At 32.2% G+C, this 11954-nt stretch overlaps 1 protein-coding gene across 1 annotated transcript; it reads right to left on the bottom strand.

Moving 5' to 3' along the window:
- Positions 1-6080: 6080 nt before the first annotated feature.
- On the bottom strand, positions 6081-7557 carry LOC143912337 (zinc finger MYM-type protein 6-like). Its single transcript, XM_077431621.1, has 3 exons — positions 7396-7557; positions 7109-7278; positions 6081-7035 (listed from the first exon to the last, which is right to left on the bottom strand). The coding sequence occupies exons 1-3, from the start codon at positions 7555-7557 to the stop codon at positions 6081-6083; spliced, it is 1287 nt and encodes a 428-aa protein (XP_077287747.1).
- Between the last annotated feature and the right edge of the window lie 4397 nt (positions 7558-11954).

Genomic DNA, 11954 nt, shown 5'->3' with positions numbered 1-11954 from the left:
CTCTGGATTAATATACTGTATTAGCAATGGAGAAACTATAGAAAATGTATTACATCGAGAAGTATGTATTATACATATGTACATATATTGGAAACTATGCTTTCAACCATTCAGTGTAAGACTGAATTATTATTAATTATGCATGTACAATATTTTTATGTGTGTAAGTACATACATACATATGTATATATCAATGTAAAAAACGCGACTAAAAATAAAATAAAATGCCTGACAGAGATAAATAAGTAATATTTTTAATCCAAATTGTAAAGTCTCATTCGTAAAAATGAAAATATTAATATATGTATTATACTAACCAAAGTAATATTTTAGGAATTGTAATTTAGTTTAAGTTTCTATGGAAACGATAAAATACAATAAACTACCTCTTTCACATTGTAGATAGCTATTTCAGAATTCTCACTTTTTATGATAATTCCAAAGGGGCTATTTCAGAAATCTCACTCACACGCCTTACTGATTCATATTTTTGTGTTTATCCGAATGAACATAATAATTATCAAATAAACTTCATTGAAATATCACTCAAAATTATTTAATAGTAAATTCTTGCTTTGTATAAATACATATTATACATACTTACATTGTCGATTTTTGAGATTCGTTGTGAAGTATTTTACGGTCTCCTCAAAGGACAGCTTTACGATTGGTGAAGTGGTATCATCCCCTCGGCGATATCTCCAAACTTACCCCACCTCCTTCCTTCCCAATACATTTATCGTTGGCAATGTTAAATATTTTCCATAAATTTGAAGGAAAAGCGTATATCAGTCGTACGCACGCGAGAACGATATATATAAAAAAAGTCGAAAGCACTATAAAATACACAATGTGGTACAAAATGCACCACTGCGAATCCGTATGATTTAACTACGTTCATAATTTTATGTATTTTCGCGTAAATGGTTTTCAGTTGGAATGTGAGCTTAGCACCAGAGCCTGTGCTTGATTTAGTCTCGCCCAGTTTTAATTAATGATCCTAGTTTGGAAAGCAAAACTTTGTTTAAAATTAAATCTGAAAACGATCAAAAAATATGTGAAATTTACATATCTGCTCGAATATAATATTTTATATTCATATCAAAACCAATGTACATACATATATATGAAAATAACAAATGCAAACATTTTGTGCATATATGTAGATATATATTTTATTGTAAATTAATCAATAACCAGTTTTGTGCAAAAAGCGTATCGTAAATGTACGTATAAGGCCAAGTAATTCGCGATTTAAATTTCAAAGAAAATATTTACGCTATGCAAATTTTCCACGAGTGGCTTCAAATATTATAGCCAGCTTTGATCAACGATACCGCCTCGATCTGACGTTGCCTGAAAAAGCTCGGAAGCTTTTCCGGCTCGCGGAGCTTTCGGGCGAAAAATCGCGAGGGAAAAAAGCGCGTGTCGCGGATTGCGTCCGCGCAAAATGTAATTTCCATATATCATGTAGGGCCTCTGGATGCGACAGGTAATTTAAGGCAATGCCAACGGGCGCAAGTGCCGCCCCACCGTGAGTTGTGCAAGTCGAAGCCGCCTCCAATCTAAATTTTTTCCATAATTAGAAACTGAGTGCCAATTATGAAGCGAAAATTCTCTTAGTTTCATGTATTTGATTCACAATTCCATTAGCTCCAGCGCTAATTAAAAATTTATCTTCGTTATCGTGTTAGTCATGAGATGTTTCGAAAGTACAATGTAATACTGAAACAGTTTTTTCAATGCTAATTGCAAAACTTTTCGATATTTATATACGCATATTATATAATATGTTTGCTTCAATTTTTCCATTTTCAGCACTAGAATATTTCATAAACGTTTGTTTGTGTTTATTTTGGCACATACTGGGAATTTCACTTTCACGTGTCAACACCAAACACAGATAAAACACTCTCTTCTTCAAACAGTGTAAATTTTCATCTACATCAGGTGTTGACACTATTTTAATAAAGTATAAATACGTTTTTGAAATAAAAATAATTTTTATTAATTAAAAATTAGAGTATTTTCAATATAGTACATTGTCAAATTGCTTTTAAATAAATAAATAAGTAAGTAAAAAATTATAAAATTCTTATCGACTCATATATTTATAGACAGTTTTAATATGTTCATATGTATATTTTTTTAATCTTCATTCAATCAAAAACAGTAAAGTTTTCCTTTCCTTCTTATTTTCGTGTGAATTTCGAGCTTTGGCTCGCAATAAAAACAGAGAAAATTTGCTCACGCTTTTCTCAGAAAACGAAATAAAAACGGAGTCGCGAATTTGCCGGCAATTACTTTTTAATCCGGACGCGTTCTTGTTTATGCGATTTTTTCCATTCAAAAGAGACGGCACAAGTACAATCAAGGATATGACCGGTTTTTTATTCGTTTTTCTGGTGACAGTTTTCATTTAATTAAAGAACCGTCAGATTCGAGGACAACTGGAGCTGAATTACGACAACTGCACTTTAAAGCATTTAACATGAGAATTGAAATAATATAAATCAAGTGCTCGAATCGTTTCATTTGACTTTGTTGAAGAAAAAAAAGCAATTTGCTTGTTTCAACATTTCGAATCACGAAACGAAAACATTAAATTTAGATAAATATTCTCCTTTGGCGTTTTCAGAATTTTACTAATAAGTATTAAATATGGTATCACTTGAAACCATATTTAATGCTTATTGTGAAGAAAAACTACGTCAGTGAATGTTAAATTTTTGAATACTATTAAATTAAATCAAGTTTTTCTTAATGAATTTCAATAAAGGACGCAAGTGGAGCTGCCTTGGAATAGAATGAAAATATTTTATTATTCATCGCTCTTATTGTGTAATTGTTTACTTGGCTTGGTGATTCAGCGGTGGAATTTATTTACGAGATGGTAAAGGACGACGTTTCAGACTCTTGAATATTTATAAAATTTTCATCGGTGGCCGTCACGCGATTTTCCTCAGATGAAATTCACATTTTTCCATTGCCTTTTACATGGATTTGTATGGTTTTTATTTAATTTTAAATAAACACGGTCATATCGTAAAAACGGCTCGAATTCGACCCCAACCGGATACGCACAAACACCGATGGAATAATTCATTAAGATAGCAACTGACTGCGGATTTCGGGGTCGACGGGGGAGGAATGGTGGTTCAAAAACAAAGATTTCTCAATTATATAAAAATGATTTAAAGTTGATTTAATCCCGGCCGCCTAATTGAAACTCACAGCTAGCGCCCACCGTCCTCATTCCCACCCCCACCCCCCGAAACCCCGCTCCAGTCCAAACATAAATCAAACTGTCAAAGTTTATCTTCGAATTAGAGCTCAGAAGTACGGGCACGAAAATACAATAAAGATTTTCCGAGCTCGAATGCTGTCATAATAAAAATCAACGGTCGAATCCGAGCCCGGGTTCGACCCTAGCTTGCATCTACGACGACCGGCCCTGACGCTACGAAATTGGTCATAATTAAGATTCAAATTTTAATTTCGTAACCTGGCCGTACCGACTCTGGAAATTGTCGTTAATTAACTTAGACCATTAATTAATAAATTTAAATCCTGTTTCGGAACGACGGACGAGCAGGCCTATACCTTTTCTTTATTTATTTTTTTATGCTTTATATGGGGACTTGACAATTTCTTTAAAGTATATAATGTTTGATAAAAACCTTTTAAAAATACGAATATTTTCAGAGAATTATATTAAATACCTATTACGCTCATTTTACGAAAATGAAAAAAATCCTTTTAACTAAAATAAATTGAATTTCATTTCATTGTTCTGGCCGTTTTCATTCTTTTGTAAATTAATCACGTGTAATTAAACGCGTGATGTAATATGAATACTTGCTTTCCGAAAAAATTTAATCTCAGTCTGAACAACAAGAACAAGAACATTGAAGTCCTTCGCCCGGGAAATATTCTACTCGTTTCTTGCTTTTCCTAATGGAGGTTGAAATATTGGACGCGAAGTTATTCCTAATTCTATTTATTAGAGAGACGGATCTTTTGATGGTTTACAACTGAAGCTTGTAATACAATTAGTGCACGACCTTGTGGCCATATTTTTGACCGATTGAGGAAATTTTTTCGAACGTCGTCCCTAAACAAAGATATTGCATACATAAAATAAATACATATATAATACATATATGGGAGAGGAACTTGCGCATAATCATTCTAAAAGAAAGTGTATAACTCAATTTCACATACAACCAGAAAGAACAAAGGAAACGTATTACTTTTTAAAGACAAAGAATTTTGAAACTTTCCAAGAGTTTCGAAGCACGTAGAGCATCGACGTGCACCACTAGTTTTGCTATAAATATATTTTACGCAAATTAAAAAAAATATTATCTTGTAATAAACTCATAGTTCCGTTTCATTTGTTCATATAATACATACAAAAATTTAAATAGAAATAAGTATGTTTATAATTGATTGATTAAATATTTTATATTTGTTAAATTATATGCATATGTATGTGTACTTATTAATTCTCATAGCGTTTTCATGGTGAATAAAGTTTATCTACATCGATGCATCTCATGAGTTCGTACGAGAGCTGCACAAGGGCGCGATTTCTCAACCTCTCATAGGAATATTACGTACATGAATAATTAAATTCACCTGCGCAACTTCCGGTGAGGGGTTTGATGGTGATTTGATCAGAGATCTCATCGCAATTCCATCGAAACACGGAAACCCCTTACGAACAAGTCGACGCTCCCTTATCACGTCCTCTGCGGCACAAGTAAAGCAATTTCGTACACAACGTTAACCTCATGCATGCAAAGTTCACGAATGCCTACATCACCGCCAGAATTTCAATATAGCCACAGACAAAAACGTGTACTTTGCATTCTTTTTTTTCTTTTGCCAGATCCACTTCCATAGCCTGTACGCGTATTTTTCCTTTCTTCTTCTATTTTTATCAAAATTTTCTCGAACTAATGCCAAGCACAGTATGGCGACGGTGAACACTTATGAATAAATGATTACGCTATGAGCATTAGATTAAAATAGTTCTCTTCGTTCGTATTATATATCTAAAGTGATTCTATAGAAGTGTCTTGAAACCACGTCTGCGAGCTCTCAACTTCGGTTCCGGCCTTCCGCTTTTCTGAAGTCGGAAAATGCAAGATTTGACCCCGAAGGCAGGATGTCGTGTCAATTGGCTTGTTAAGGTCTGGTTGATCTTCGATAGAACTCTAACACTAAATGCTTTTAAGATGGCATAATGAAATTTGACTCATTTATTTTTTATATACCACCGAAGGTGTTGACGTAGGACAGCAATATTTTTAACATATTGTTAGTTCTATTGATATTTCCTAACTTGCCTAAATTAGTAATTTAATAACATGAATATAATTTTTAAATTCAGATATAAATATAGTAGCTCACATACGTATTTACTGTTTAATTAATGTTTTTGATGTTAATTTAATTAATGTATAATTAATGTTTTTGATGTTTGATAAGATTTATAAACATAATAGCTATTTGCTATGAAGTGAAGTTGCTTGGCAAAGTTGATTTACATATGTAAATTGGTTTTCTGTTTACCATTTCTAATGGAAATATTGGAGAACGAAAAATGATGGTGGTTCTGGTAGGTTTTAGTGGTGTTAGTTTTGCATGAAACCGTCCCAACAATTATTGGCATAAAGATCGGTAAACCCTGTCAACTTTGATCTAGATCAGTGTTTCCTAACCATATTGAAAGAATCGCCCCTTTTACCACAGTAAAATTATCCAGATTACTCTATTTTCTACGTATGTATTTCATGCAATGATTTTCTTTACAAATAAAAAATTATTATGTATTAATTGCCATTTATGTCATATTAACATTACATACATTATAATGTTATTTCAATTTAAAAGTAAGTAATTCAATGGAAATGTGATTTTTTTATTAAAAACTAAAAAAAAATGAATGAGATCCTTGAGCCTTGAGTAAAATTTGGTTCAAGTTTAGTTAAATCTCCTTTTTGGCTTATCTGTAATCGATTTCGGTTTTTTTTTAATATATGCGTTACTGCGCTAAAACCCTTTTCTACTAATTATGATGAAGAAAATGCTACGATGGATAATTTTATCTCTTTCCACAGAAGAGGGTATCGATGGCGAAAACGGACCCAAAAAACATCATAATCACATTGATTGAATACTATTTTAGCTTCACAGTCATTTTGTAGCTCAATAAACTGCTCTTTTAATTTTTGACTGACACTTTCTACATCTGATAAAAATGGATTAATTATCCAATCTGGTATTAAAAGTTCATACAAGTCTTTGAATGGTATTATCATATCTTCGATAAGGGCGTCAATCTGGCTACAGTATGTTTTCAAATCAGAATCTTTGAGCATATCTTCTTTTAATTGTTGTAAAGAAGGAAACTGATGAAGTTCTCGCCGACGAAGATTATTTTTAAATAATTTGAGTTTGTTGATAAAGCTCAGTATAATGCCTTTGGCTTTAAAAAGACTGATATTGCTTCCTTGAAGCTTCAGGAGATTTTCATTTATCTTTCCGAATATATCCGAAAGATAGGCCACATCATTTCGTAGTAATTTTAATTCAATGCATATGTTTTCATTGTTTACATCCAAAAACTCCACAATTGTATCAAATAGTGCATAAAATCTTTTTAAACAATTTCCTTTCGAGAGCCATCTTACTTCTGTATGTAAGATAAGTCGTTGGAATTCTTCATCATTTTCTTTACACAGTTGACGGAATAATCTATCATTCAAGGGATGGGGCTTTATTTTATTAATGACAACTATAACGATACTCAGCGATTTGTGAAGTCTTCCATTAAGCTTCTTTGCGACTAAATGTTGACGGTAAATAATGCAGTGAATTGTTAGAACATTTGGTGCAACGTTCTTCAACCTTGATATAAAACCACGATGCCGACCAACCATAGCTGGTGCTCCGTCAGTATCACACGCAATAACATTAGTAAAGGGAATCTTTTTTTCAGTGAAAAAATTTTCAATACTGACGAACCTTTCGTGTCAGTATTAAGTAATTTTGAAAATAACATTTCTTCGATAATTTCTTCATTCTTCACAAATCGTACATAAGCAAGTAGTAGAGATTCATTATCCGCAGAGTACTCTCATCCAATTGTAATGAAAATTCGTTAGACTGCAGTTCATCACATAATTGAATTTCGATATCATTTGCCATCTCATCAATTCTTTTTGAAACCGTGTCATTGCTCAATGGGACTGAAGAAAGAATCTCTTGCTAGTTTTGTCCGATCATATTATTAATGAATACACGTATAGCTGGTAGTATTAATTTTTCTCCATATGTATGTGGTACACCATATTTTGCAATAATTTGTGCTATTTAATAAGATGCCATTAGTCCTTTTTCGTTCCGACTTGAAATCTTCTTAAAAACATTACTGAGAGTATTACGGCTTTCAAATTTTTTCTTAAGTTCTTGAAAGTACAATATGTCTTTATTATTCTTGTCGGGATGTTTCTTTAAAAAATGTTCATTTAACCGCGATGGCTTCATTGCCCCATTAGAAAATACGTGTTGACAGATTAAACACATTGGCAATTGTTGATTTGTAGGAGATGGAACAAAACCGAATTTTAAATAGTCAATAGAATATTTAAAAGTCAATAGACATTTTATTTTCTAATTGGTTGTCATCTTGAAATAAAGGCCAATTTGCGAAGAAAAAATTTTAATGCAGAAGAACTCAGAATACAATACAAACACTTACGCTTATAAATGAACGCGACCATCTCCAACGAATTGACAGAGGAGTGCATGATGCAATAAGGCCTATTGACACTTTGCGTTTTAAGGAAACCCATTTGGGTACAGCAATGTAATACAGCGATATACATATATGTATGTGTATATATATATATATATATATATATATATATATATATACATATATATATATATATATATATATATATATATATATATATATATATATATATATATATATATATATATATATATATATATATATATATATATATATATATATATATATATATATATATATATATATATATATATATATATATATATATATATATATATATATATATATATATATATATATATATATATATATAAACGAGAGGTAACTGCAAATGGCTGCACTCAATTGCGTTTCCTCAAAACGCAAGGCAAACGCACAGTCTGTGAACGCCCATAAAATCGCTTTGATAAACTCCTGCAGCGCCCCTCAAATGTTAAAAATTTAAAAACGCCCCCTCAGACCTTTAAAACGCCCACAAGGGGGCGCTGGCGCCCCCGTTAAGAACCACTGATCTAGATTATATAATCTTTCAAATCTTATCGAAAAATCTTTCGATTACGATAGATTTGAACCATTCAATTGGTAAAAAATTGTTAAACTTTGTTTTCATAATGTATAGAAACTTTTCATAAAGTTGCGTATATGAAAATTTACTCATGTGGGTTAAATCCATCACGTCGTATATTTGTATGTACATGTGTAAGTATGTATGTATACATATATGTATATATATATCTTTGGTTGGGAATTTTGTAAACAAGTCAAAGTCGATTTTTTTTTCGATTCAAATAAATTTAATAAAAAAACAAATCTTTACGCTGTTTATATTACAAATATGGGCGAAGCCGGGTAAAACAACTAGTATATAATAATTGTCTATTGCGTGCGTGCGTGTGGAGTTCGTGTGAATTTTCCTTTACATGCTCCGTCTCTCTTTCTCCCCTTGGAATCGTATATCGTGGAAAGAGACGGAGCTTGGTGAGTTTTAATGTTTACGAAGTACTCACTCATCATGCTCTGTTTCTCTTTCTCCCCTTGGAGTCGTATATTGCGGAAAGAGACGCAGCATATCACTTCGTTCACAAGATCGGCTGACAGAAACAAAAGATTAAATTTAAAATACGATTACGAAAATACCAATTATTATTACTATACGTATTGTAACTTTATTTTAATTCGTGTATCAAATCCTTTCCGAAACCACCCGCTAAAATCAACGGGCCCAAAACTAGTATAATATAATGTCGTGACAATAAATTGACACATGTCTGATGTTACATATTCAATTCAACCGCAAGTGCATCTCGTCATCTATTCAATACTAACGTCAATACGTCAACCATTTCGTGCAAATAACCACATTGCATCCACCCAACTACCTTGAGCTAGAATTCGGTGACATTTCCAGCATACATTATTAAACTCCAAATCCGTTATTCGATTTGCGCAGGCCATCGGTATCTGAGTAAAACCGACAGCCTAGACAAACAGATTTGATTGAATGCAGTGTGGACTAACCTATTGGGCGGGAGACATCCTGTCGGCTCCTGACAGACAACCCTCTCAGCCTCCCACCCAGCCCACCTTCAGTCTAACCACCCCCTCCCTCATGACAAATTTACGGTATCCGACCAATAATTTAAATTAAATTGCCCATACATAACCACACAGTTCGAATGGGATTCGGCTTAATCAAGTAAACGCACCCGTTTTCGCCACGTTAGTACTATTATTGTAGGGCGAATTATGTATTTCGGCTATTGTATGCTACGTTAAACTTCAAGGTTCGTTAATTTTTCTTTTAAAATGTAAATATCCATCGTGATATCGTACACCTAAAATGTTATAACAGACTATAGTTGATTGTTCATTGTATAGATATGTGATTAAACAGGATTGCAATATATTCCACATGGATCAGGAACAGACGATATGGAAATCTAGAGATACCGGGTTAATCAACGTTCCTCTGTAGCTCTCTGACAACAATCAGTACACTGCATCGTCTCAAAATTAATTTAATTTATTGTACTGTTTGAACTCTGATTCAAAGACATGTGATGATTTGTATTTCAAAACGGAAATTCGAACACACAAAGGCATACATTTACTAACGATAACTTACGAAATTTATTTATGTTTGGTATATTTTGAATGCATTATTTTGATCTTGGTTCTATTGAAACCGAGGATAATTTTGCAAAACGGATAGCTGCAATTCACTTAAAACCGCAGCCAGTAACGCGGTTTGGCTTACAAAACTGTGTTTTCCCAAAATAAATCAACGTTTTGCCATACGTTATTTTATTATATTTCAATATTAATACAATCGCGTAATAATAATAACAGTTATACACCTACATAGGATATCATGCAAGTCGGAATCGACTCTTTCGAATTCTTTCTCTCGATTGATACGTGCTATATTTATATTTGTTTTCTTTTATATGTTTTTTTTATAATTATTAATTACATATAGTTGAAATTTTCATGTTTTACCAAATGATCATATTGACGGATTGCAGTGACATGCAATAACAAATGCATAATTATTTTAATTCCAACTTAAAAATAAATTTGATTGTGAAAATGCATCATACATTTAATTCAATGCAAAATTGACGAACATTTTTAATTTGAAGCATTATTGACACTGTATAATTTTAAGCCGGAAATCAATCTATCAGCCAGACGACAATATCAGTTGACAGCACTTTATTTGTCCGTCTGTGTAATTATAGTTGATATTAATTAGAGCACTGGTTAAGTCGGGTTGGACTCCTTTGTTGGTTTGAATCTCCTATTCGTCCAGCGGAGCGTGATCCGGTCCAGCCAAGCGTATTATGTGTAGTGTCTGCTATTCGGAAATATGTACATATATCGGTACACGGGGGGTAGAATAGGGAGGCAAACGTTGTAAATATCCAGAACGCTTCATAACGTTCCAGATTCCATTCCATTATTCCAAGAAATTAAATTACAGATATGTTGCATGAACTTTGTGTCGGAGACAAGTTTCGATATTGCTGCGTGCACTGTCTCTATAGGATTTGGTTTTGTCATACATATTATACATATGTACATATACATTTATCATTCACGGAATCGTTTAGCAACAAACGTGTTTTCTTCTTTTTTGATAAATCTATTAACGTCCCAAAAAACATATCGAAATTGAAACCTGAAAAATAGCTAATACCAAAAGTTATTTATCTGTTTATATAAAGTTTTTGCTTACGCAATTTTTTTGTTCGTTTTGAAGTCTCCATTTAAAATTATTTATGTACAGATGCAACGGTAAAATTTATTTGTTTCATAATATTTTAAGTTGGTACCATATTATAAAAGTTTAAGATATATGTAAGGCCCTTAAAAGCGTCTTAAAATTTACAAAAAAATCGTACTTATTTCGAGTGAAACTTTGGTATTCAATAAAGTAAATTAAAAGCATGACACTGACATGTATATTCAAATGGAATCAGATTTAGCATTATTTTACTAAAGGATTTGTGTCTTAAAAATTCTATTTATTTACATAACAGCTATGTTTTTTTTGCATTTTAAGCTAACAAGCTTTTTTTGTATTATTGGTAGAGTAGACCGGGGAAAAAAGTAACATTTTGACTTTGAGCTTTTTCCCTTATTTAATTACTACATTCACAATATAACAAATGTAGCCATATTATAAGCCATATATTCAGCAAAATATTTATTTATTCCCTATGGTTCTTATAAAACGAAATAATACAGCTGAAATCAAGATTGAAAATTTGTTACAACTGCCCCTTATCCGGGAACAATTGTAACAGAGGCGACAATTGTAACAAAGTTTTATTATAGACATATTTGGAGCATAGTTTGGTAATATAACATTAAAAGTTTCAAGGACAACAATTACAATGTGAACGCAATTAAAACAACAATGACAACGAAATTTACCACAATTTGATGTGTTTTTATTAATTTGTTTCTGTTCTTGTTATTTGTTTTGGTTTTTCAAGTTAGTGTTAGAGTTGATTTTCATTTTGTTTTTTTCCCTGTCATCAGCCTCTAAAGCATCTTTCTGGTGTGTCTGTATATATTAGTTTTTACTTTTTTTCTCTGATTTTTTCTGTTCAATCTATAT

The sequence above is a fragment of the Arctopsyche grandis genome, chromosome 5 (assembly GCF_051622035.1).
Source record: "Arctopsyche grandis isolate Sample6627 chromosome 5, ASM5162203v2, whole genome shotgun sequence".
Classification (NCBI taxonomy): domain Eukaryota; kingdom Metazoa; phylum Arthropoda; class Insecta; order Trichoptera; family Hydropsychidae; genus Arctopsyche; species Arctopsyche grandis.
The sequence above is the reverse complement of the archived record's forward strand: the minus strand, read 5'-3'. Positions and strand labels throughout refer to the sequence as shown.

Excerpts from the sequence above, each read along its gene's own strand:
- LOC143912337 (XM_077431621.1), bottom strand. The coding sequence starts at position 7,557 with ATGAAGCCATCGCGGTTAAATGAACATTTTTTAAAGAAACATCCCGAC. Across the intron at positions 7,279-7,395 it reads GGAACGAAAAAGGACTAATG|CAAGAGATTCTTTCTTCAGT; the intron begins GCATCTTATTAA and ends GGACAAAACTAG. Across the intron at positions 7,036-7,108 it reads AATCTCTACTACTTGCTTAT|GTTCGTCAGTATTGAAAATT; the intron begins GTACGATTTGTG and ends CTGACACGAAAG.